This window comes from Peromyscus leucopus, chromosome X (genome assembly GCF_004664715.2).
Source record: "Peromyscus leucopus breed LL Stock chromosome X, UCI_PerLeu_2.1, whole genome shotgun sequence".
In the NCBI taxonomy this organism is placed as follows: Eukaryota; Metazoa; Chordata; class Mammalia; order Rodentia; family Cricetidae; genus Peromyscus; species Peromyscus leucopus.
This window is the reverse complement of record NC_051083.1, coordinates 16,541,035-16,568,108: the sequence shown is the minus strand read 5'-3', so window position 1 is coordinate 16,568,108 and position 27,074 is coordinate 16,541,035. Positions and strand designations below refer to the sequence as shown.

General features: G+C 51.3%; 2 protein-coding genes across 2 annotated transcripts; both read left to right on the top strand.

The window, feature by feature from the left end:
* The first annotated feature begins 292 nt into the window (after positions 1-292).
* Positions 293-15,349, top strand: LOC114701285 (synaptophysin). The gene is made up of 7 exons (XM_028881342.2): positions 293-395; positions 1,500-1,565; positions 2,432-2,556; positions 5,625-5,820; positions 6,519-6,710; positions 10,708-11,038; positions 13,956-15,349. The coding sequence occupies exons 1-6, from the start codon at positions 360-362 to the stop codon at positions 11,032-11,034; spliced, it is 942 nt and encodes a 313-aa protein (XP_028737175.1). The 5' UTR covers positions 293-359; the 3' UTR covers positions 11,035-11,038; positions 13,956-15,349.
* A 1,277-nt stretch (positions 15,350-16,626) lies between these two features.
* Positions 16,627-26,978, top strand: Prickle3 (prickle planar cell polarity protein 3). Its single transcript, XM_028881341.2, has 9 exons — positions 16,627-16,766; positions 17,896-17,981; positions 18,834-19,017; positions 22,253-22,366; positions 22,802-22,939; positions 23,865-24,068; positions 24,161-24,347; positions 25,286-25,588; positions 26,135-26,978. The coding sequence occupies exons 1-9, from the start codon at positions 16,725-16,727 to the stop codon at positions 26,734-26,736; spliced, it is 1,860 nt and encodes a 619-aa protein (XP_028737174.1). The 5' UTR covers positions 16,627-16,724; the 3' UTR covers positions 26,737-26,978.
* The last annotated feature ends 96 nt before the right edge of the window (positions 26,979-27,074 follow it).

Genomic DNA, 27,074 nt, shown 5'->3' with positions numbered 1-27,074 from the left:
TTCCTCATCTGTAAAAACAGGACTAACAGTCACTGCTACACAGGGATTAAATGAGTGAACACACGGAACAAACACAGCGCTCGGCTTGGCCAAATATCGTAGAACTGAGCGGTCCTCCTGTGCCTAGACCGCTACCTGTGTTTTCTGAAAGATTTACCGACTCCAGCCTCCAGGATGGAATGGCCGCAGGCAAGCTGGGGGAAGGGAGTGCCGTGGTGCGCAGGCGCATGCGCGAAAGAGAGACAGGGTGTGAGGGGCGGGGCTGCCGCCGACTGGGCTGTTCCGACGAGCGCGCGCCGCCCCCGCCGCGCCCCGCGCCCGCCCTTGCTAGCAGGCACCTTCCGCCCCCTGCATTGCTGATGCTGCTGCTGGCAGACATGGACGTGGTGAATCAGGTACGCGCTCCAGCACCGTGGACAGAGCCCGGCGCTTGCTGGAACCCCGATAGCTTTGGCCCTCCAACCCGGAGAGGTGGTGGCCAGGGTAGCCGAGATAGGGTCACCGGGGCTGGGGCCTGGGGGGGGTCTGCAGCAGGCTAGGGGAGGGAGGAAGGTGGAGAAAAGGAGTGCGCTCTTTGCCGCATCGAGGACTGTCCTCACTGCCGCAGAGGGGGCCTCCAGAGCCCCATAAGAATTGTCGGCGGGGGGAGAGAGGGGAGCTCCGGGGTAGGAAGAGGGCAAAGGGGTAGGGGAGGGGAGAGTGAAAAGACGACTTGGGGGGGCTGCAGATGAGCTAGGAAATAGAGCGACAGAAGGTGTGGGGGCGGGGGGGGGGAGGGCTGGCACCCGCCCCTCCCAGAGATTTCACCCCGGTAGATGACCACCTTTTCCCCCCTTCCCGGAGCAGATCTAGGGAGACGATCCGATTTTCCCTCTCCAAAGCCCCCAGCCTCCTCATTCCCAGCTCATATCCAGTGAATCCGTGCCCCAGCTCTCCCCCACCTTAATCATTCCAGACCATCTCCGCCATCTCCCTCTTCTTCGTCACCTCAGAATCGGCTTCCTCCCTAAGCAGTAGCGACCCCTCCCCACCCGCATCTGCTCAGACACAACCACCATCATCACATTCACCTTTACCGCGGCAGACCTCTCCTCTATGCTGTTGGGACTCACCTTCAGCATTCAGTGCCCCCTCCCCCACTGAACGAACCCCGTCTTCTTCCACTCAACCTTTTTCCCTATCTGAGTCACCTTTAAGCAGTTCAGACCTTCCTTTCCTAACTAGTCTGGACCCCATCTATTTTCTACACCCAACCTCCTCTGCCATGTGACTCATCACCTCACACTTCACCACTCCTGAATCCTGGGGGGTTTCTCTGAGACCCTGGTGTTTACTCCTTCCCCAAAGCATCGTTTTCTGCTCCTCACTCCCTCTCTATATGTCACCCACTCTCAGGGGTCACCTGCCATATCCCCAGGGATCGTTGCCTGGCAGCCTGGCCCCTCGCCTCCATCTCTATTCCCCATAACCCTTCCCCTTGCCCACTTTTTTCTCCTCAGCTGGTGGCTGGGGGTCAGTTCCGGGTGGTCAAGGAGCCCCTTGGCTTCGTGAAGGTGCTGCAGTGGGTGAGTGTGGTCTGGGTTGTGGGGTGAGGGAAGTGCAAGGAGACAGGGTGACGATGGGGTCCAGAAGATCAGGGGTGTAGAAGAGTCAGGGAGCCAGAAAAGAACTGGAGTGAAGGAGATGAGGGAACTGGGCTCCAGAGTAAGGTCCCAGGGGTTTGGGGACAGGGGACAGATCAGCTATGACGTCACATAATGCCGAGGGTACCCCTGTTGTGGAGTGACAGATTGTGACGTCCTACCTCCTCTCTTGAACTAAAGGAGGGAGGGATGGGAGGTGGAGCCTGAGGCCGCCTGCTGAGAGAGAGAAAGATGCAAAACCAGAAAAATCCAGAGACAGTGAAGGAGACAGAGAGTGAGAGGCAGGGATGGATGGTACAGACAGTGATGGAGATGCTGAGAAAAAAAAAACGAGATGAGAGCCAGAGAACTGGGTGTGAAGCAGGAAAACGTGGTGGGGAGAGAGAGAGAGAGAGAGAGAGAGAGAGAGAGAGAGAGAGAGAGAGAGAGAGAGAGAGAGAGAGATGCAAAAGACAGAGATATAACGAGTGACAGAAGAGGAGAAAATGGAGAGGAGAGGAGCAAAAGAAGCGGGGGGGGGGGGCTGAGAGAGGGGGAGGGGAAGGAAGGGAAGGGGAGGAGAAGCCAGAGCACCTAGAGGTAAAAACAGAGACACAGGGAGAGAGAAACAGCCACACCCCTGTAATCAGCTTGTGCTAGGACCCGGTGAGCCCTGATTAGGGGGGTGGGGGTGGGGACCTCTCCATCTGCTGCTGTCTCTGCTGCCCCCCTCAATCTGTCCAGAGGAGGGCACTCCCTCCCGCATGCATCCAGGCTCACTGCAGCCCTCCACTTCCCTGCTCCCCAAGGTCTTCGCCATCTTCGCCTTTGCCACATGTGGCAGCTACAGCGGAGAGCTTCGGCTGAGCGTGGAGTGTGCCAACAAGTCGCAGAGTGCCCTCAACATCGAAGTTGAATTTGAGTACCCCTTCAGGTGTGCTCCCGCCCTGGTATCCTGAGACCTGGGAGAGGCAGGGGCAGGGTGAGGGCGGGTCTGGGCAACCCTTCCCCGTGACCTTCACACAGCTCACACCTTTGAGGCCACAGCCACTGGGATCCCTGGCCATGCACTGAACACCTGCTGCGTAACTGGCACTGATCTAGATGTCTGTGGCGATGCGGTGCGCAAGAGAAGACACGGGGTCTCACCCTCTCTAGCTATATTCTGGCCAAAGGAAGGAATGGAAGACGGGAAATAAATGAGATTCATAAGCAAATGACGGAGATGGGGCTGTAGTGCAGTGGTAGACAGCAGGCCCTGGGCTACAGAGAGACAGAGACAGAGACACAGAGAGCTACATGGCTGTACACACACATATGGACACTGGTTCATGCAGCCAATGTTCAATTAATGTTAGTTGCTGGGTATGGTGGCAAATGCCCGTAATCCCAGCACTTGGGAAGCTATGCAAGAAAGACTGTGGTAAGTTCCAGGCCACCCTCAGATACAAAGTCAGATCTTGTCTCAAAATAAGGGGTATGCAATGGCTCAGCAGATAAAGGCACTTGCCACTAAGCCTGACAACTTGAGTTTGATCCCCAAGTCACACGAGGTAGAAAGAAAGAGCAGACTCGCTGCAAATTGTTCTCTGACCTCCACACATGAGCTGCACACACACATGCATCTGCCTACATACACAAAGGCATGCATACACTAAAGGCAATTTTAAAAAGACGTATTTTAAAATAATGTTAGTTAACGTTATTTACGTCTCAAAGTGCTGGGGTTTAACAGTGACTGAAGCAGACCAAGTTCCTGGTCCTTGTGACTCTCCATTAGAATAAACAAAAGAAGATAACTGCACATGCAGAGAACAACTAGAAGCATATCCTCACGTGGGGGCTTTGCTAGACAAGAACGGGGATGCTAATGGGTCATGGGACCAAATTAGAAGTTCCTGATATTTACCGAGTCCCAAACATGTCACAGGCACTGTACTGGGTGCTAGGTGTACATGAGAAAGGACAAGCTGAACGAACTGCTGCATCTTAAGGATGGGGAGACAGACGCCCAGTTTCACTTGACTTTCCTTGACTGCTGAACTAAATCATCTAACAGTTTGAGGGTCAACATCCTCATTTGTAAACAGAGATAATATTGGTGCTCCACAAGGCGGTACTTGTATCTTTCTCTAAGTCGATACTTGTAAAGCACTCAGTGCCGTGTCTGGGACCAAGAAGTGCTCAGCATATGCTTATAAAGTATAAGGAATCAGATTTAGGAACTTGGGGAAGAGTTGGAAGCTGGGAGCTGGAGAGCACTAAGGGCAAATGGAGGCCCAAGAGATCACACAGTTGCGAGAGGGAAGACAGCTCAGGCCCTGAGCAGGGATAGAAACAGAAGATGGTAGGGGAGCATGGCCTGAGAGAGCGCAGCCAGGGATGTCCAGCTTCACATAAGCCAGGGAGAAAAGAGCTCAGGGGGCTGAGGGTGTAACTCAGTGGCAAAGCACTCTGTCTAGCAGGCCCTGGTCCATCCCCAGTACCTCGGAGGAGGAGACACACAGAGAGAGACGCACACATGATGTTGGGGGTGAAGGGTAGTTAGCAGCATAAGAGCCAGCCTTTGGGGAATTCCCTAAAGGCCACAGAAGCCTTCCATGACCCCCCTCCAGCCCCAGCACCTTCCATGCTCGGGACCCCTGCTATACAAGGACACCAGTTCTCTTTCCTCAGGCTCAGGATCTGATCTCCAAGCTAAGAGCGGAGCTGCGGGGCCCTAGTCCAGTTCTATGAGGCTGTCCCCCATGAGGCTGTCCCCCATCACAGCACAGGCAAGGCCTTTGTCTCAGAACACCTTCCCAGGCTGCCCTTCGCACGTCCTGTCCCAAGGTCCCTTAGACCCTTCTGTCTTTGCCTATTTCATAGCTGGTTGGCTGCTCTGCCACACATACTTTCTTTTTTAAATCTCAGGGACCTAAAAAGAATTTCTAAATAGAGAAAAGAGTCAACATGATTTAGGAGGAGACAGACGTCATACAGGGGCTCTGTCCTTCCTCCACTAGCCACATGACTTTATACAAGCAAATTCACCCCCTAAGCCTGTTCCCATCTCTGGGTGTTTCACCCTAAAAACACTCTTGAGGACCTAATAGGTGCCAGCACTGTTCCAGACCCTTGGGATCTGTCAGTGCATGAAAAAGAGGAGTAAACCTGCTCCCTCGTAGTTACAGAGGGGAAAGCAAGGTGAAAAAGCAAAGCCTAGCCCTGGGGAGACAGCTCCATCAGGAAAGTGCTTGCCTTACAGGCTTGAGGACTTGAACTTGAGTCCCAGAGCCCACATTAAACAAAGCCCAGCGCGGTGGTTCATGCTGGAATCCCTGGCACTCCATGGCCAGCCAGCTTAGGGTAATTGGCAAGTTCCAAGCCACAGAGAGAGCCTGTTTCAAAAAGAGGGGGGATGGCACCTTCGGAACAACCCATGAGGTTCAAATGTGGCCATCACAAGTCTGTGCAACTGCATACACACCAACAAATGTGCACCTGCACACACATGCACGTGTACACACACACACACACACACTCCTATGTTCAATCAACAGCACCAAAAAAAAATGAAGTTTTTAAGGTGAGGTGCAGGAAGTCTATAATGAAAAGGTGATTCTTAAGCCATGTTTGAAGGAGCTGGATGAATAAGACATCTTAAGGAAGAGCATTCCTACATTTGATCTTAGCCAAACAATCTGAGACACAGTAAGGTGAGAGCATTCCTGCTCAAGAGAACAGCCAGCGCAAAGATCCTAGAGCAGAAAGGTATGATATGATACCTGGCACGTTCTGGGATGAACTAAGAAGCAAAAGTCCCTGGGTCGCAGTGAGGGAAGGATACCACATATCTCACCAGGCTGCTTTCAGCAACCAGTGGTATGTTGCAAGTGCTCAGTGCACGGTTCTTTCCTCCCCTTCCTGGGACCTCAAAACAGTCTGGGAGAGCCGTGGCTGGGAAGGTGAGAAAGGGATTCTTAAAGAGTGTGGGCCACACCTGCACACCTCTCTCCACAGGCTGCACCAAGTGTACTTTGATGCACCCACCTGCCAAGGGAGCAACACCAAGGTCTTCCTAATTGGGGACTACTCGTCATCCGCTGAATTCTTCGTCACTGTGGCTGTGTTTGCCTTCCTCTACTCCATGGGGGCCCTGGCCACCTACATCTTCCTGCAGAACAAGTATCGAGAGAACAACAAAGGCCCCATGATGGTGAGTCCCCACAGCTGATTGCATGCTTTGGCCAGGGACACGAGGCTGCAGGGACGAAGCTCATTTGGCTCACGGGCCAAACCAACTCCAAGACAGGCCCAGACCCAAGCAACCTGACACTGCTGAGTCCGCCTCCTCCTCCTCCTTAACTCTACACTGGGCAGCTGGCTTGTGAAGTCACAGAGTCACAGGGACATACTCACAGCCCACACAGACTACCAGACCAGCCCACAACCTGACCCTGTTATCTCGCACACAACCACACAGACTAGATCAAAGGAAGGAGTACTGAGGTTCACTGTGACAGGCGAGCATGTCACCCTGCCACACAGACACTGATTCCTACACAGAGATATTCTCACACCCTCATCCCAGACATAAAATAAAAATAAAAGTGGTAAGACGCACTTTCTCACACATTCAGAAGCATCCCACAGAGTTAGTTCCTCCCTCAACATCCGCACCCACACGTCACCAGGCACACTCCCACATCCTCTGTATCATACACACTCACGGGAGTGCAAGCTGAGAGGGCTACCTCCAAGTGAATATACTGAGAGCTTCAGCGCTGCAAAGGCAGAAGAGAGGCAGGCCTCTTCTAGAGGACCCCTCCCACAAACGCTTGTGAGCTGGAAGGGGCCGGGGGCTCCACATGAAGCAGTCCATTCGTAGTGACATCTTCCTCATCCCCTGCCTAGGACTTCCTGGCCACGGCAGTGTTCGCCTTCATGTGGCTCGTTAGCTCATCTGCGTGGGCCAAAGGCCTGTCCGATGTGAAGATGGCCACCGACCCAGAGAACGTTATCAAAGAGATGGCTATGTGCCATCAGAAAGGGAACACATGCAAGGAAGTGAGGGACCCTGTGACTTCGGGACTCAACACCTCAGTGGTAAGCCCTGGGAAGCTGGCTGGGCTGGAAGAGAAAAGCTAAGAGACATAGTCTGGCGGGAGAGGTGGGAGAGATGGAGAATGAGAGGAGAGTAAGTATCCATGGGGTTCCCAGGAGGAGGCATGCCAACAAAAGAAGGCCGAACAATTATAACCACTAGGATACCACACACTGTCTGTCCCCAATAGCGGGGAGCGTGAGGCCTTTCAGATTAGGCTGGGACACCTGGACCCAGCCCAATCTCCTGAAACTCAGTATCCTCCTAGGGCTTGTTTCCCTAAGTGCAAAAGAAAAGACTATCTAAAATGTACGCCCCCTACTGGCTAGAATCAGTCTGAACATAGATCCTGTCACTTGCAAGCACTGTGACCTCTAACTAGGGACAAGCCTCTCAGAGATCATTTTGAGCATGTAATTGAAGACTAATGATCGGTCCGGCTCCAAAGTTGAGTACTCACTGAATTCACAACACACAAAGTGGCTTGGGAAAGAACCGAGCACAAGATCACATTCTGTATCACTGTTGTAGGTGCTAAGATTTGAACTCTTCTTTCCCGCCACTTGCTGACTGGGTTATCTTGGGTAATTCAGCCTCTCTGGACTGGACTTTAAAATGGACATATCAGGGCTGGAGAAACAGCTTACGGGTTAAGAGCACGGGCTGCTCTTCCCAGAGGACCCAGGCTCAATTCCCAGCACCCACATGGCAGCTCACACCTCTCTGTGACTGCAGTTCCAGGGGACCTGACACCCTCACACAGACATGCATGTAGGCCAAACACCAATGCCCATAAAATAGAAATAATTAATTGATTAAAATAAAATAAGTAAAATAAAATGGACATATCAAGAAATGGCTCGGTGGTTAAGAGCACTTGCTACTCCGTTGGGTGGTGGTAGCGCATGTCTTTAATCCCAGCACTCAGAAGGCAGAAGCAGGCAGATCTCTGAGTTCAAAGCTAGCCCAGACTACAGAGTAAGTTCCAGGGCAGCCAGGGCTACACAGGGAAACTTTGTCTCAGGGGAGAGGGGTGGGAGGGAGTGGAGATCACTTGCTACTCTTGCAAAGGACCCATATTCAGTTCCTAGCACCCACTCATTGACTCTGAACCCTCCATAATTCTAGTTCCAAGGAACTTGTGACCTCTTCTGATCGTCTCAAGGACCAGGCATGCAGGTGCCACACATACACACGTGTGGGCAAAATGCTTACATACCTAAATGAAATATAAAAACTTTTTAAAAGGTAAAATAAAATGGAGATATCAGCCCAAGTGTGGTGGCACGTGCCTGTAATTCTAGCACTTGGGAGGCTGGGGCAGGAGGATTGCTAAGAGTTTGAGACTCTGGGCTCTATAGGGAGTTCCAGGACAGCCTAGGCTACAGAGTGAGATCTTGTCTCAAAAAAGGAAAATAAACTGAAAACACTACAAATAAATAAACTGGGGCTGTCAACTGGGTGTGGTGGTGCATGTCTGTAGTCTCGGCTACTAGGCAAGCAGAGGCACAAGATCGATCACTTGAGCCCAGGAGTTCTGGGTCAGCCTGGGCAACATTTCAAGACACACACACACACACACACACACACACACACACACACACACACACCCCACAAAAGAATAAAATGAAATGTAGGTTTTACTTCCTGTTCAAACATAGAACTTTAAGTGAACTAATAACACATAAGGTGCTCAGAAGAGGGTGTGACATATAGTAAATAGCATATAGCATTTTGTTTTTTAAATAGTTTATATATTTTTTTAAATTTTTAAATTGTTTTTCTTTAAGAGCATATACTTAGCTAGGCATGGTAGCATATACCTTTAATCCTAGCATTTGGGATCAGAGGCAAGTGGATCTCTGTGAGTTCGAGGCTAGCCTGGTCTACATAGTGAGTTCCAGGTCAGCCAGGGCTACACAGAGAAACCTTGTCTCAAAAAACAAAAACATAGAAACAAACAAAAAGGATATATTTAGAGTCAGGGATGTTAATACATGCCTGTAAACCTAGCACTTAAAACACTAATTTTTAAAAAAGATTTATTTGTTATGTGTATGAGTATTTACTTACACGTGTGTATATGCACCACTTATATTCTTGGTGCCTATGGAAGTTAAGAAGAGGGTGTCAAGAAACAGACATAAGGGGATGGGGATTTAGCTCAGTGGTAGAGCGCTTGCCTATCAAGCACAAGGCCCTGGGTTCGGTCCTCAGCTCTGGAAAATTTAAAAAAAAAATTAAATTAAGAAAAAAAAAAAACAGACATAAGGGCTAGAGAGATAGCTCAGAGGTTAAGAGCATTAACTGCTCTTCCAGAGGTCCTGGGTTCAATTACCAGTAACCACATGGCGGCTCACAACCATCTGTAATGAGATCTGGCGCCCTCTTCTGGTGTGCAGACATACTTGCAGACAGAACACTGTATACATAATAAATAAATAAATCTTTAAGAGAGAGAGAGAGAGAGAACCAGACATAATGGTGCACACCTTTAATCCCAGCACTCAGGAGGCAGAGCCAGGTGGATCTCTGTGAGTTCAAGGCCAGCCTGGTCTACAGAGTGAGCTCCAGGACAACAAGAGTTACATAGTGAGACCCTGTCTCAAAAAAGCTTTAAAAAGAAGAATAGGGTGCCGGATACCCTGAACCTGGAGTTACAAGTGTTTGTGAGCCACCATGAGAGTGCTGGAAATCGAACTGAGCCTAGATTCTCTTAACCCTGAGCCAATTCTCCATCCCCGGGGCTAATTTAAAGCCAGACTGGCCTACATAGTGAGCTCCAAGCCATCCTAGGATAAATGACAAACTCCTGTCTCAAAAACAAATAAAAATCAAACAGGGGCTAGACCTCCACAGGCACACCATGTCTCTTGCACTCTTGAGCGCGCGCGCGCGCGCACGCGCACACACACACACACACACACTATAAATAAATGAATTTAATAAAAAAAATAAAGCCAAGAATATCTGTTTTAAAAAGTCAAAGAAAACAGGGGGTGGACAGATGGCTCAGTGGTTAAGGAAGGGCACTTACTGCTTTTCCTGAGGATGGGCGTTCAATTCCTAGAACTCTTTCATCCTATCACTTGGAAGGCAGAGGCCAGCTTGGCCTACATGGTGAGTTCCAGGGCTGCCAGGCTACACAGTAAAACCCTGTCTCAATAACCACAAGAAGCACTTGGAAGGCAGAGGCAGATAGATCTGAGTTTGAGGCCAGACTGGTCTACATAACAAGTTCCAAGACAGCCAGGGCAGAGAGACCCTGTCTCAAAAAAAACAAAAAAAAATTATATATATATATATATATATATATATATATATATATATATATTACATGTACATTTGTTTTATACATATGCATCTGTGCTAATTTGTATATATATGTGTGTACATATGCATCAATTAGTGATGTCCATTTTTTAAAAATGTATACTTCTATTTTATCAATTTAAATTTATAATATTTCGTACATGTATAAACATGTATACTTAATAAGTGTGTACTTAAATACAATTTTTAAATTATGTTTTTTTCTTTTGAGACAGGCCTGATCTGTCTACATGGTCCTGGTTGTTCTGGAACTCACTCTGTAGACAGAGTGGCCTCGAACTCACAGATATCCACCTGCCTCTACCTCCTGAGTGCTGGGATTGAAAGCATTGCACCACCATGCCCTGCCCTAAAAATTAGTTGTTTGAGGCTGACTTTCATGTAGCCCAGGCTGGCCTCAAACTATGGAGCTAAAGCTAGCCTTGAATGGATCGTCCTGCCTCCAGCTCCCTAGGATTACAGGTGTGGGCCACCAGGCTCAATAAATATTTGTATGCTGAATCCTAACAAACACCCCAGTCCCAGACTTTTCTGTACATCGATAGTCACCAGAGATCCACGAATTTATACCCTAAAAATGCCCATTCTTGTTGGCTCAGCCTCAAAGTCCCCGGGGCTGCCAAGGCAATGGGTGAGAGACAACAGCTTGGTCTTGTCTTCCTGCAGGTGTTTGGCTTCCTGAACCTGGTGCTCTGGGTTGGCAACCTCTGGTTCGTGTTCAAAGAGACAGGCTGGGCCGCCCCGTTCATGCGCGCACCTCCAGGCGCCCCGGAAAAGCAACCAGCACCTGGGGATGCCTACGGCGATGCGGGCTACGGGCAGGGCCCCGGAGGATATGGGCCCCAGGACTCCTACGGGCCTCAGGGTGGCTACCAACCCGACTACGGGCAGCCAGCGGGTGGCGGTGGCGGTGGCTACGGGCCTCAGGGCGACTATGGGCAACAAGGCTATGGCCCGCAGGGAGCGCCCACCTCCTTCTCCAATCAGATGTAATCTGGTGAGTGATGGATGGGAGGATGCGGTAGGGAGGTACAAGAAATGAAGTTTGAAGGAACCAATGGACAGACAGAACTACAAAAAAAAAAATTGAACGCAGAAAAACTAGCCAATGAGTGGCGAACAGGAGAAGGAAGGGGAAGGAGCAGTGCTCAGAGTAACCAATGAATGGAGTGCAGGAGCATTTACGCAATGGAGAATCACCAAAGTAATGTAGTTTCCAGGTAGCGAAGGGGAGGTGGCTCTTCGAAATGATTGATAAACCAGTAGGAGAGAAAGCCAGTAGAGGGGTCGGGGGACGGTAAGCACGGTGGGCTTTGAGGGTCACCAGCGCAGGAGCATCCGGATGTAGATCTGCTGCATCCTGTCCTTAACTCTTGTAGCGAAAGAGATGGTGTGCAATTTCAAATGAGGAAAAGGGGAGGGGCAGGGGCATTGGAAACACGCGTGTGCCTTCTTGTTGGGCCGTAAAAGAAATGAATGCCTGGCGTGATGGAGCACATATATGATTCCAGCACTTGAGAGGCTGCGGCACAGGGATTGCGCGTCCTGCTTGGTCTATATAGCCAAATTCTGTCTCGGAGAGTGGAAGGTGGCGTAGATTTGGTAGGGGGTGAGCCGGGAGGGAGAGTCTTCCAAAGCAGCCCACATTTAATTTATCAAAAAGTCTTTGGCCATGTGTGGTGGTCCCAGTGCCTTTAATCCCAGCACTGGAGAGGCAGAGACAAGCCGGGCTCTGTAAGTTCAAGACCAGCCTGGTTTACAAAGCAACTTCCAGGTCACTCAGAGCCACACAGTGAGACCCGAACTCAAAAAAAAAAAAAAAAAAAAGAAGGAAAGAAAGGTCTTTTTCTGTTGGTTCCTAGTTTTCAAACTATCTCCAGCCTTTACATTTTTCGAAATCATCTGAGAGAGAGAGAAGGAGAGAGAGAGAGAGAGAGAGAGAGAGAGAGAGAGAGAGAGAGAGAGAGAGAGAGAGAGAGAAGGAGGGAGGAAGGGAGGGAAGAAGGAAGGAAGGAAGTCAGTCTTGTCCTGTTGGTTCCTAGTTTTCAAATTATCTCCAGCCTTTCCATTTTTCAAAATCATCCTCCCTCTTCACAAGTGCCTAGTCTATCCCATTTACAACGTGTTCTGCCCCAGCATCCACGAGGATTCTGCTAGGCCACTGGCCTCCTCCATTCAGAAATCGCTGCCCTGTATTCTGAAGTCCGTTGTAGCACCTCACTTAAAGGCAACCACTTTCAGAGTGGTCACAAGGCGCACATATGCAGCGCTATCCCCTCTTCCCCCAAGACACGTGAGCTGGCCTGCTGGCCTGCTGGCACTGAGCACCTGCTCTTATCACTCTGCTCCAGTCAGTCTGGCCCGTACCAGGTCCAGTTCTACTTCAGGGCTTTTCCACTTGCCTCCCCACTCGAGTTTTACACATACACATCTTTCCCTAGCCATTGCTTTGGCCTCTCACTCAGTGAGGCCTTTGTTTGTTTGTTTGTTTGTTTGTTTGTTTGTTTGTTGGGGAGTTGTTTTGTTTTGCAAGTACTAAGAATTGAGCTCAGGCCTCCCTCATGCTAAGCAAGTGCTCTACCACTGAACTGCATAACCAGCCTCTTTACTTTTTATTTTGAGACGGAGCTTTACTAAGTTACCCAGGTTTATTTGGAACTCGCTCTGTAGCCCAGGCTGGCTTTGAATTTGCAATCCTCTCACCTCCCATGTGCCTGGGGTCATAGGCCTACACCATCACAGCTGGTGCTGCGTTGTTGATGTTATTTTTGAGGCAAGGTCTCCTGTAGCCCGCACTGGCCTGGAGTTCATTGTGTTAGCTAAAGATGACCTTGAATTCCTGATTGGGCCTCCACCTCCCTGTCTTGCTTTTTGTTTGAGCTAGGGTCCCACTAATGTAGCCCAGGCTGGCCTCAAACTTGTTTTCCTCATGCCTCTGCCTCCTAAATTCTGGGGTCGCAGGCATATACTACCAGCTCCACAGCAGTGATTATTTGTCTAAAACAAATCCCCCTTATTATCTCTCTCTCCTCACACCCTGTGTTTTCCCTTATCACAAATTTTAATTACTAACTTACAGTTTATGACTGTACTCCGCTAGATTGGAGGTGCAACCAAGACTTAGTCATGCTATACACACATCACTTAGAGCACTTTTTTAAAAGATTTTATTTGTACTTAATTATGTACATGTGTGTGAGTATGTGCGCGTGAGTTCAAGTGCCCATGGAGACCAGGAGAAGGGTCAGATTCCTTGGAGCTGAATTACTGATGGTTGTGACCACCCAGTGAGGGTGCTGGGAGTCAAATGTGGATCCTCCGAAAGAGCAGCAGGCACTCTTCACTTCTGAGCCGTCTCGACAGCCTCACTTAGAGAATTTTTTTGGTTTGGGGTGACAGGGTCTCTATATAGCATTGGCTATCCTGGGAATCGCTTTGAAGACCAGGCTGGCCTTGAACTCACAGAGATCCACCTGCCTCTGCCTCCTAAGTGCTGAGAGTAAAGGCGTGCGCCACCATGCCTGGCCTATTATCATCTTGTATTAGATAATAACGAATATGTCATGTTCATCCTGTGAAGCCTGTCTCTCCTGATATAATGTGAGCCCCATAAAGAGAGGGCTACTTGCTTTGATGTCCAACCGTGACTAGAACGGTACTGGTTAGTGGGCTTTCTTGTCTAGGAGAGGGGACCTTAATTGTTCCTTTGGCACCCAGTTTGAGCAAGGTTGGTAATATCTTCCTAGTGAGAGTAGCTAGGATGAGGCTGACTCCAGAGCTGTTAGAGCAGAGAACATGCCAGGCAGAAGAAAAAGTGTAGTGGCCCAGTCCCTCCCTGGGGATATCCCCCTCATCTGGGAGGGTACCACCCTCATCTGGACCCCTTCTCTGTTCTGTGTCTTTTGTCTCTACAGGTCAGTGAAGCCCACGAAGACCCCATGGGTGGGCAAGAGCTCAAGAGAAGGCCTGCCCCCCTTCCCATCCCATACCCTAGGTCTCCACCCCTCAACCCGGGAGACCCTAACTGTCTTTGCTGTTTATATATATATTATATTATATATAAATATCTATTTATCTGTCTGAACCCTACCCTCACCCACTTCTCCATGCACTAGGGGCCCAGTCCTGAATGGGCTCCTCCCTTACCCTGCCCTTGCATTCCTCAGCCCCTATCTGTTCCCTAGCCCTGTCCCTTGAGGTAAGGGGGCTCTAGAAAGAGGACAGGAAGGGGACCAGACCTTGGCTGCATGGAGAGGGTCAGTGTGACTTTTCCTTTCCTTCTCTCCCTCTGCTCCTCCTAACTCTGGCCTTGGTTCCTCCAGCACTGCCTGAACAGAAGCTAGAATGGAATCCAACCCCAAGAGTAGGACAGTGGTTGGTTTGGGTGGGGATATGGGAGAAACAGGTGGAGCGGGGAGGAAGTCTGGATAGCGAAGACTAGTCAGCATGCTGGACGTGGAACCTAAAAGGGAAGTGACGTCCTACAGGATTCTGGACCAGGCTGGAAGAGACCGAGGGAGTGATTCTGAGAGGGGCGTGGCTGTAGCACACAGTGGGCCCCTGAGTGGGCCCGCTTGGGTTGGAACCAGCATCTCTGGAAGGGTTGTGTCTTGAAACACGCAGGAGTCGGTGTTTGATTCCAAAGAGCTTGAGAAGGGATAGAAATGGGGTTCAGGAATGATCTAAGCTTGAGATGAGGTCCTGGTCAGGATTCCCGACAGGCATATGAAGAGTATGAGGAGTGTGTGATGGGGCAGTAAAGAAAATACGTTGCAAATGAGTGGGGTTTGAGCAGTGGGTGTGGGCGGCCGTAGTTAGGAGCTGTGAGACCAGTTTTGTTAAAAGTAGGAGGGAGAATACTCCTGGCCCCCTGGGAATTGAGGTAACCTGGGAAGAGCCAAGTATTGTGGTTTGGAGGGTGAGGGGTGGGATCCAGAGAGAAATGTCCCTGGCTCACCCTCTCAAGAGACAGCTAGATTATCAGAGGACAGAGTCTACAGGTCTGCGGGGCTGACCCACCCTCTCCCCCCCTTCTCTACCCTCTCCCTCCACCCTTCCACGTGTCCCCGAATACTTGGAGGCTGGGTCTGGAGCCCCACCCTGTACCCTCTGCTGTGTCTGTGATGGTGGTAGTGCCTGTGATCGTGTGTATTGCCATTTTGTCTGACTGTGGCCCCTCCCTCTTCCCTCCAGACCCCCTACTTTCCCTTCGGTATTGTTTGAAGACTCCCTCCCCGAGGAAGAACAAATACGAGAAATTCCCTTCTCCCAAATAAACTCCTCAACCACCTAGCCCACCCGGCTCTGATTTCTCAGTGTGTCTTTTTTTGAGGGGTGCAGACGAAGGGAGAGGAAACCAGAGGAAGCTCAGCCCCCAGGAGCATCCTGCTGACGCCTCACCTACAAAGTATTCCCAATCTCTCAGTTAGCACTCTTCGCTGTCCCATTGCTGACCGTCGAGGCTTTCTAGGGCGTGGTCCTGGTGCTGATCCCTTAGCCACTACCCGCCCTGGTCCCAATGAAGTCTTCTCAAGTTCTCAAGGCTCTCTACCTAGGGAGACTCCACAAGACCTCATCCTACCCAAGCCCTTGGGTCCTGTGGTAGCTGTCTCCTTCTGCCTCAGCCTAAGCAGGAGAACCAGAGACCTACCAGGTGGGGAGGCTGATTAACTGATGAACATACTCCTCCCCTGACCCCAGTTCCTCCCTGGACAAGGGTCAGGAAGTGACAGGGTTGTGTGTAATAGGGTTGGGGGGATGGAAGGGGGAGTTCCTGGGCGCCCAAGATGAAAGGCCTGTCTGACCAATTGCCGCCTCATGCCTAATTAAAGACTCCACTCGGGCGCCTGAGTTCTGAGTTGTGGCTGCCAATACTTGACCCCTTCCTAGCCCCAAGGCCCAAAGATGCCAAGAGCAGGAAAGAGAGACCCAGCTCTGGAAGTGCGCTCAGGGAAGGTGAGATCTACCTGGCTATAGAAAAATAGGGGAGCAGGAAGGAGCCCTAAGACCTACTTCTTTGGGCTGGGGTCGGTGAGCACAGTGGCTGGATGTGGATGCCTTGGAAAGATGTGGAACAGGCCTCGGAACCTGGCCAGTGACTTCAGTCTCTTCCACATAAATCTCAGGTCTGGTTCTGAAAATGGAATAGGTCTAGGACCGTCAGAGCACCAGAGCACCAACTAGGACTGAAGATGAGGTTGGAACCATTCTTGTAACATTCATCCTGAAAAAAGACTCTGGGAAGGGACCAAGAGGTGCCTTTGACCCTTGCCCCCCCAAAGCTTTCAAGATAAATCGACCTTATTCGTCCAAGCAAGCACTCGAGTACACCATCATGTCTCCACGTCCAACCTTGCTCGCTTCCAGCTTTCAAACTCTAAAGGCCGTGTGGCACCGCAGGGACACTGGAGGTTCAGCCTCCTGACACCTTGCTCTGGCTCTAGCCCTGGGATGAACTCCCAACTCCATGCTTTCCAGCAAGGCGCTCACTCACCTTTGCATTGGGGCCGCGTGGTGGTGACTTAGACACTCCAGGCCGGGGGGCGGGCCCTACGAGGCGTGCTCCTCCCACCCGGGAGTCAAGTTTACGGAATAGCGCTGCCAGGCCGGACGCGCCGTGGCCTGGCGGCCCGGAGGACTACATCCGCCTGACCCAGCTGAGCTTGACTCTGTCTAGGCGCGCCATGTTCGCGCGTGGGTCCCGGAGGCGCCGCTCCGGGCGTGCGGTGAGCAGGGCTCAAGGGCAGTGGTGGGGGTCAGGGGTAAACTGAGACCCGGGCGAGGGGGCAAGGCACTCGGACAGAAGGGAGGCGCCCCAAGGAGGGCCTGGAAATTCCCTTCTCCAGCTTTCCCTAGACTTGGGGCTGGGATCGAAGCACACTCGTGGATGCAGAAACGTGTAGATATGGTGGCTCAACCCCCTAACACATCTCACACTTTTATCCCCGCTGCAATCTGGGGACACCTCCCTTTCCTGTGATTTAATCCTAAAGGTGAAAAGAATAGAGTCTTGGGATATGCGGTTGGGCAGGGACGTCCTGAGTTTGTGAATAAGGAACCGCTTACATTGGGGGACTGTAAAATGAGACTGGGGGTCCTTCACTTGTGAGTACCAAGAGTCAATAAACTAAGATTTAGTATAAGATTTCCAGGCTTCCATCGGAGTTTGGAAGCTTTTGACTTCCTAGATAGGAGGATTTCCTCTCTTTCTTTGAAAGATCTCTAACCAAGAAAGATGGAATCTGGACCAAAGAAGAGAATAGTCCTCAAATATGAAGGGTAAAGGCAAAGATTTCTTGGGCTGGGGCCTTCTGAATGGAACAGGGACATGCTGTGGTCCTAAAGATAGATACTCCTCAATTTCTCAGGTAGGAGAGATGGAAGCAGGGTTTGGGGGAGGGGCAGCAGAACTTCTTAGGGAAGGGCATTGCCCAGAGTTCATGAGGGATTTCAGGGAAGGATGGGTTCGCAGACGCCTACCTTGTGGAACTGGATGTTGAAAGGGTCAGAATGAGCCTTGAGAGGGGATGCCCATATTAGGGACCCTTCTCTTATAGGGAGAGGACTCTCTCTGATGGACCTGTCTGAGAACTAGACAGGGGACAGACCAGCCCAGACTGGAGAATTCCCTGAAAAAGGAACGTACAGGAAAGTGGTCTCAGCTGCCCTGCCTCTGGTTTGATTGTTTCCTCCTCCCCCGCGCTCCAGGCGCGGTCTCAGCCTGCCCAGCGCTGCCCCCAGTGAGACAGGCCCCAGCCTGCGGTTGCGAGCCTGGGAGTGGAGAAACGGGCGTTGACTTCTCCCTCCCCACTCCCACACCTTATTTCGTCTTGCATCTGCCCTCACCCACTACAGCCTCCCGAAGCAGAGGACCCTGCTCATGGCCAGCCCTGCAATTCCTGCAGGGAACAGTGCCCAGGCTTCCTGCTGCACGGCTGGAGGTAAGTGACCCTAGCCTTGGTCAGAGCCCCGCCCCAAGGCTTGAGCTCCGCCCACAGAGCAGAGTTGGGAAAGGAGCCTCCAAGTCCTTTCCAGAGCCCCGCCCCTTGACTCATTCCCAAGAGACCTGTTCCCAAGAGAGTTCCATAGCCCTGCCCCCCCCCCCCCCGCAAAGAGTCTTCTCCCAAGTCTGAGTCCCAGCTCTAAAGGGACCTTCTAGCCCTTTCCACAGACTCCCTCAGCCCTCTTCTTGGGCTCAGAACTTTTCTTCTAGACCCAGTATTCTCTTCTACCGGAGCCTTGCACCCAAAGTCTAAGAACCCATAGTCCCACAGACTCACAGTCATGTTCCCACTCCCCCTATACACAAATTCAGGGCCTCAACACAAGCTCTGCCTTCAGGGGTAGTTACCCCACAGAGTACAGACTCTTTCGCCTTGATTTGTGACACCAGTCTCAGTCCCGGAGTCCCGCCCCCGTTGTCCTGAGAATCTGACCCACGTACCAGAGCTGGAACAGTTAGGTGATGTCCTTCAGCCCCTGAAGCCCCACCCCTTAATATCCTGCACCCAGGATCACACCAACCCCCAGTCCTCTAGGCCCCTGTGTTCCAGACTTGTCATCATCCAGAAGCTGAGCCTGGCACAGTCAGTGCCCCATGGCCTGGTCACAAGCAGAGTCAGACCTTGGCTTAGCCCCAACTCTTGTCAGCCCTGGTCCCAGCACAGAGCTCTATCCCAGCTCGGAGCCCTTTGGTGTTAATCTGCATGTCCTGCCCTTCTGCCGGACCTGGGCTGCCTAGGGGTCCGGGTGGACAACTCCTTAGTAACTGACTCCTCTCCTGGCTCTCGCAGAAAGATCTGCCAGCACTGCAAATGCCCGCGGGAGGAGCATGCCGTGCACACCGTGCCTGTGGACCTCGAACGCATCATGTGCCGGCTCATCTCGGACTTCCAGCGCCACTCCATTTCTGATGACGACTCAGGCTGTGCCTCAGAGGAGTATGCCTGGGTACCCCCTGGCCTTAAGCCAGAGCAGGTGACCACCCTGCTGGCCACCCACTCTCATTCTCCAGTGGGTGCACACATATGCAAGCACATATGGATTTGAGTGCGAACCTATTTCTGGAGTAATGCTGGAGTGTGGTCCAACTGTCAGTGTCTCTCTGTTCTGAGTGATCACTGGGCCAGTTCCTCTGGGTCTTGTTCACTTTTCATCCCATTTCTTTTTTCTTTTTTTGAAAGTGTGTGTGTGTGTGTGTGTGTGTGTGTGTGTGTGTGTGTGTTTATGCACCAGGTGTGTATGGGTGCCTGAAGAGGCCAGAAGATGGTATCAGATCTCTTGGAAGCGGAGTTATAGGAGGTTGTCAGCTGTCATGTGTGTGCTGGGAACTGAATTCCGGTTCTCTGGTGAGCAAGAGAGCACTTTAAACGGCTAAATCATCTCTCCAGCCCCATTTCTAGTCTATCCGTACTTTGTTCATCACATCACCATGGATGTATTCCTTCAATTGTTACGGAGCATTTTTTGTATGTCAGACATGTCTAGGCACCGAGGACAGTAAAGAAACCATAAAACAGGGGTTGGGGATTTAGCTCAGTGGTAGAGCGCTTGCCTAGCAAGCGCAAGGCCCTAGGTTCGGTCCTTAGCTCTGGAAAAAGAAAGAAAGAAAGAAAGAAAGAAAGAAAGAAAGAAAGAAAGAAAGAAAGAAAGAAAGAAAGAAAGAAAGAAAGAACCCATAAAACAAAAGCTGGAGGTATGGTTCAGGGATAGAGCATTTGTCCTAGCATGCATTTGACCCTGGATTCCAACTCCAGCACTAAAATACACATAGATGCACATGCATGCAGATACTTATTTTCCTACATAGGAATACCAAATTCCAAAGATGCTTGCCTCTTACATAAACTTGCATAGCAATGTATATAACCTATGCCTTATGTAAAATGGCATACTATTTGTATAGAACCTACAAACATCTTCCCATACACTTTAAATCTTCTTTAGATTATAATACTTGATATGCTGTAAATGCTATAAGAAGTTATATTATTTATGAGCTGGGTTGTAGCTCTGTTGTGAAGAATATGCCTAGCATGTGCAAGGCCTTGGAATCAAGCCCAGAACCAGAAAAAAAGATAGTGTTTAGGAAAAAATAGCTGGGTGTGGTGATACATGTCTGTAATCTCAGCACTGGGGAGGCTGAAGCAGGAGGATTACCACAAGTTCAAGACTATAAAATACCAGGCCTTCCAGAGCTAATAATAAGACCCCATCTTTTTAAAAAAAAAAAAAATAACAACAGCAAAAAAAAAAATCTGTGTGTAGGTGTTCAGTTCATATGGATCTTTTAAAAATACCTTTGGTTAGTTAAACCCTCAAATATGGAACTCTCACATGGACAGGGATGACTGTGTGTCAGGCGGTAGAAGGGCTGGGGAATAAAAAAAGAAAGTCGAGGGGAAGAGAGGGAGGACGGCCAGGATTATAAATAGAGTGTCCAGGCAAGCCCTGTCTGAGCTGCCCTGAAGAAGGTGAAGACGTGAGCGTTGCGGAAATCTGAGCTTGGCACAGTCCAGGCCAAGTGAGTAGTGAGCACCGAGGCCGGATGTGCTTGGCACATCCGTGTGAGGAAATGTGAGGCGAGAACAGTGCGGCAGGAGCAGAGTGAGCCCGAGCGAGAGGAGTTACAGGAAAGGTCAGAGGGCCTGGGGGTCACGGGGCGAACTTGGCTCCGAATGAGGGGAGAGGCTCAAGAGGGGTGTGAGAAGAGGGACCCGACTTGTCTCATCCCGCAACAGTGTGTCTGGCTGGCTGCAGTCACAACCTGCAGCAGTGAGGAGGAAACTGTGTCAATCGTCTGGGTGACTGCCGAGGGAGGCTTGGGTCTGGAAATACACAGAGAGCTAGGAAGAGCACACTGGGCCTTTGCACGTGCTAGTGCACTACCACGGAGTGGGTGACACCTCCTGGCCTCAGTTCTGGGATACATTGTCTTTTGTTGTTGGGGAGGATTTTCTGACACAGGGCTTTGTATCCCTTGATTGGTGTGGAACTCACTATGTGACCCAGCTGGGCTAGACTACTTAACAAGTCCCCAGTCTTTAAGGAAAGAAATTGAGCAAGGCAGAAGCAGGAGGATCTCTGAGTTCATGGCCAGCCTGGTCTACAGAGTAAGTTCCAGGACAGCCAGAACTATGCAGAGAAGCCCTGTCTAGGGAAGAAAAGAAAAGAAATTGAAAGCCAGGCACAGTTTCACAGGCCTGAAGCAGGTAGATCTCTGTGAGTTCAAGGCCAACCTGGTCTACATATCAAGTTCCAGGCCAGCTAGGTCTACAGAGTGGGACCATGTCTCAATATTTACCTATTTCCATATGTATATGTATACATAGATGTATAATACATGTGTGTATATACACATATATATTCAGTAATGGTTAGAGTGAGAGAGGAGTGAAGAGCGAAAGATTACCTTACAGATGAATGGATGAGTTAAGTAGTATGAAAAAAGTCAAGGCAAACCAGGCATGGTTGTGCATGCCTGTGTTCTCAGCTCTGAGGAAGCTGAGGCCAGCCTGATGGAAATAGCAAGGTCCAAACCAGCAAGAACTACATATGGAGACCCCCATCTCAAAGGAAAATGGAAGGGAAGGGAAGATGGTAGTCAGAGCCACGAAGGTGCATGCAGTTTCTAAGAAGGACCGAGGACTAAGCCCCATAACCATCCCATATTCAGGGGTCCACTGGTTGCGGAACAATTTAAAAGAGGAGAAGAACAGGCAGTGAGGAAGGCAGGAAACCAGGGCTCTGCGGTATTCTGGAGGCCAAAGGAAGAAACTGTTTGCAGGAAGAGAGCGTAATCAGCTGGGGCCTGAACCACTGATGGTCTAACCAATGAGGACTAAGACCCGAACAATGGTTTTTACAATGCAGACATCCCCAGTGACCTTAATAGCTTTGCGGGTGGGCAGGGCCCCAAGCCTGGCTGGAGTGGGCCCAAGATACAATGGGAGCCGAGGAAGTAGACTGCCTGGGAATGCTCACAAGTCTTGAGAAGTTTTACTGTAAAGGGAAGAAGGAAGCCGGGCTTGGAGCTTTGCTCTGTAGGTCACTTCAACCATGCAGGGGCTTTGGGAAAGAGGATGGCATCAGGAGAAGTGCCGTTCGGGGGATTTTAATTTTCCCATAGAACCAGGGACCCGTGACCACACTGTATCCTGGCTCACCCCTAACTGTAACTGTTTTCTTCTCTCCCCCTTCCATGTCTTCCCAGGTTTACCAGTTTTTCAGCTGCCTCCCAGAGGACAAGGTCCCCTATGTCAACAGTCCTGGGGAGAAATACAGGATAAAGCAGCTGCTGCACCAGCTGCCCCCACATGACAGTGAGGTGAGTGAAGGAGACCAGGAGTGGGGTACAGCCTGGACAAATTCGGGGTGACTGGAAAGAAATGGACCGGGCCAGCTAAGAAAAGGTGAGCTGAAGCCGGGCAGTGGTGGCGCACGCCTTTAATCCCAGCAGTCCGGAGGCAGAGGCAGGTGGATCTCTGTGAGTTTGAGGATAGTTCCAGAACAGGCTCCAAAACTACACAGAGAAACCCTGTCTTGGGGAAAAAAGAAAAAAGAAAAGGTGAGCTGAGCTGAAGTGAAAGGTCTGGGGAAGCAGGAGCCAGAAGGGGACATCCCTTGACCAAACATAGCTAAGCCTTGAGAGAAGAGATGAGGACTGGGTATTTCCAATAGGTAGCACCATATATATATATGATGGCCTAGAAGTCAAGTCCATGAACATGGATGAAGTCTAGAAGACTCCTCCTCTCCCCAGGCACAATACTGCACGGCCCTGGAAGAGGAGGAGAAGAAAGAGTTGAGAGCCTTCAGCCAGCAGCGGAAGCGGGAGAATCTGGGACGGGGTACCGTTCGAATCTTCCCAGTGACCATTACTGGGGCCATCTGCGAGGAGGTGAGCTATAGGGGGCCTCGCCAAGTGAAGACCCCGAGGCCTACTACCTAACGCCCAGTGGGGAGTCTCTAGAGCCCTCTGATGAATAGAACCTGTCCCCTAGACACCACTGTTGGGTCCAAGCTGTCTCCGAGAAGGCCTTGATGTACATTTCTGTGGTTTCCTCTCCTCCATGCAGAGGGCATCAAGCGGGGACTGTCTCTTTGGTCTTCTTGTGATCGGGACTTGTTATTAAGATTTGACCCACGTAGCTGGGCATGGGGGCTCACACCTGTAATCTCAACATTTAGGAGGCTGTAGCAGAAGGATTGTCGAAAGTTCAAGGGCGGCCCAGGCTACATAGTAAGACCCCGTCTCAAAACAAAGAACTGACTTACAAGTCCATCCCCAACAATGGAAATTAATAACACCAACAAATAATAAACTGATGTATGGTGGTAGTCTGAATCCTGACATAGAGCCCTCCACAGTTGGTGGAATTTGTCTCCAAGGCCATCCCTGGTGGGTGGGAACCTGTCTTTAAAACTATTTGGTGAGGTCCATTGGCTGAGACCTCCTCTGGATTTCCCCACTTAAGATTTCCCCCAACCACCTAGAGGAAGGATTGCCTGTAAGGCCACCCATGGTAGTTGAGGCCTATCTTGATGGTTTTCCCATGAGCAGAGTCAGTTTCTTAGGTGTCCCCCTCCTCCTTGTGAGTGAGAACTATCTCAAATTTATCCTGTAGGTGGTGCTAGTTACTGGAGAATGAGGAGTTCAGGGCCAGCCACAGCTGCGTATTAAATTCAGAGCCAGCCTGGGCTACATGAGACCTTGTTAAAAAAAAAATATACAAGGTTCACCATGGGAGAGGTTCAAGTTGTCTCATGCTTGGCTGACCCATCCCTCCGACTCTCTTGGTGACTGTGGTGCTGTTATTTGGCAGTGTGGAAAGCAGATCGGAGGTGGGGACATTGCAGTATTTGCCAGTCGAGCAGGCCTTGGTGCCTGTTGGCACCCTCAGTGCTTTGTGTGCACCACATGCCAGGAGCTGCTGGTCGACCTCATCTACTTCTACCACGCCGGCAAGGTCTACTGTGGGCGCCACCATGCCGAATGCTTGCGCCCTCGCTGCCAGGCATGTGATGAGGTTGGTGCCTCCCTGGCCGGAGGTGGGAATGGAGGGTGGACAGAGGCCGAAGCAAGCTCTTCTGACAGCCCCAGGGGCTCTGTGCCCTGCAGATCATCTTCTCCCCGGAATGCACGGAGGCCGAGGGCCGGCACTGGCACATGGGTCACTTCTGCTGTTTCGAGTGTGAGGCTTCTCTAGGAGGGCAGCGCTATGTGATGCGTCAGAGCCGCCCGCACTGCTGCGCCTGCTACGAGGCTCGCCATGCCGAGTACTGCGATGGCTGTGGGGAACACATCGGTGGGTGAACGTGATGGGGCAGGACAGATGCATGTATGAACAGCTGGGCCCACTCGCCTTCTCTGTGTCTCTCTCTTCCCGCTCCACTGCCTCCTCCTTCTCTTCCCTCCTAACCCTCCCCTCCCTTTGGTGCAGGAGACGGGACTCAGGGCCAGGACCTCCAACGTCCTCAACAGACTTTCTGCCACTGAGCTATACTCCTCACCCCATACGCCATGCTTTGTAAATGCCACCTACACATCAGTCCCCCACCACACACCTAAATCCACCTGCCGAGCACCCTCTGATCTCAGCACTCGAAAATGAAGCCTTTACTGCCCAGAGCTACGCTCTATTCTTTCCCACTCTCCTCCCTCATCCTACCTTCTTCTTTTTTTTTTTTTTTTTTTTTTGGTTTTTCGAGACAGGGTTTCTCTGTGTAGCTTTGCGCCTTTCCTGGAGCTCACTTGGTAGCCCAGGCTGGCCTCGAACTTGCAGAGATCCACCTGCCTCTGCCTCCCAAGTGCTGGGATTAAAGGCGTGCGCCACCACCACCCGGCCTCATCCTACCTTCTAAAACTGGCTTATTTCCCACCAAAGCCATGTCTTACCTAAGTCCTGCCCCCACTGTGCATGCCTCTTTTCAGATCCAGCCTTCCGTTTGCCTGAAACCCCTAGTGTCCACACATTAGAGCTCAGTGCCCATCTGCGCTCTTTAAATGGGCATCCCAGGGAAGAAAGAGGAGAGGGCACCATTGCCAGCCCCTCTCCAAGGGATAAGAAAGATGAGGGCCAAATCTCACATTATCTGCTTTCTTCAGAGAAAGGGCCCCTTCTGGGAGTGGGGAAGAAAATCAGGGTACCCTACCTCAAATACCCCGCATCTTCCTAAGATCCCACCATAGTGGGACAGCCTATGGATGCTGCCTCAGTTTTCCTCCTCCTCTTGGTCCCCACAGGCCTGGACCAAGGCCAGATGGCTTATGAGGGCCAACACTGGCACGCTTCAGATCGCTGCTTCTGCTGTAGCCGTTGTGGTCGAGCCCTGCTGGGCCGCCCCTTTCTCCCACGCCGCGGCCTTATCTTCTGTTCCCGAGCCTGCAGCCTCGGGGCCGAGACCCCCGCCCCAGGACCTGGCCGCCGCAGCTGGAGCGCCGGCACAGTCACCGCACCGCTCACAGCTTCCTCGGCCTCTTTCCCGGCGGCTGCGGAGGGGACATCTGAGACCGCCAGCAAAGGCACCTGTACCAAAGCAGAGCCTGGTGAGCCCTGCCTTTTTCCCAGCCTTGCCTGAAGCATTCCGGCTCCCAAGTAGCTGGGCCCATCCTCCTCCTCGGCTCCATTTCAGGCCATTTCAGGCCTCGGTCTCTAGCCCTGACTCCACCTGTCTGCTGAACCCTGGGTCTGCCCTGCACCTGCACAGAGGTCATGGGACACCTAAACTGGTCCCATCTTGAGCCCAAGTACTTCCCTCACTTCCTCCAACTCGTCATCCTCCACCCAGGCGTCCCCTCCATTCTGTCTCAAACCAAATCTACTCCAGCCTTTGATATATCCCCTTCTGGCCAATCCACCCCATTCCCAGACCACAACCTATACAGCAAACCTTCCCTACTCAGGCTGATTTACTTCTTACCCTTCCCTCCACCTAAAGCCTGCACCAACAATCAAACTTTGGGGTGCCCCATCTCTGAGCCCTGCTCCACTTCCCAGTCCCGGTAGAGGAAAGAAGGAATTCCCAAGTCTTCCCTCAGGTAAAGGCCAGAGAGAGCGGGCAGATACCGAGTCTTCCATCTTTCTTCTTATAGCTGCAGGCCCAGACGAGGCTCCCCGCTTTCTGAGAGGGGCCCCTCACCGCCACTCTATGCCTGAGCTGGGGCTCCGCAGTGCTCCTGAGCCACCCCCAGAAACGCCTGGACATCCTGCCCTGCACCCAGATGATAATGCCTTTGGTCGCCAGAGTACCCCGCGTGTCAGCTTTCGCGACCCTTTGGTGTCTGAGGGAGGTCCACGACGGACCCTGAGTGCACCCCCAGCCCAGCGCCGCAGGCCACGAAGTCCCCCACCCAGGGCCCCCAGCTGCCGCCACCGCCGGCGCCGACGCCGGCGCCGCGGGAGCCACCATCACCACCACCATCCCGGCAGACATGGCCACCACCGATGTAACGTGGGATCGGGATCGGATTCAGGATCTTGTTCCAGCTCGCCCTCTAGCCCCAGTTCCGAGTCCTCTGAGGATGATGGCTTCTTCCTAGGGGAACGGATCCCGCTGCCTCCTCACCTGTCCAGGGCCAGGGCCACTCAGGACACTACAACTGAAACCTTTAACTCCCCAACCCCGCCCCTTGTCCAGGTGCCTCACCCAGTGATGCCTCGCCAGACCCGAGACAAGAACTGCATCGTGGCTTGAAGGCAGGCAACATTAGAAGGGATTCTACTGTCCAGTCAGTGTAATCGATGATTCCCCTAAACTAAGTCATGGCCCCCTTTCCACCCTCTATTTGTATTAGTGGAACAATGCAATAGTTCTTTAAAAAAAAAAAAAAAGCAGGCCTGGCTTCCTTGCTCCAGTGGCTTTGCCTCAGTTTCCCTCCTGGTGCTAACGTACAATTGATCAAAAAATTAACTTATTCATTATAGATTTTAACAATCTGTTTATTATTTATTTAGCCCTTCACAGCTCACCCCACAGAGAGAAAAGGTAATTTGTAGTGGGTTCACTCATCTTGTAGCTTATGTGGGGGGATG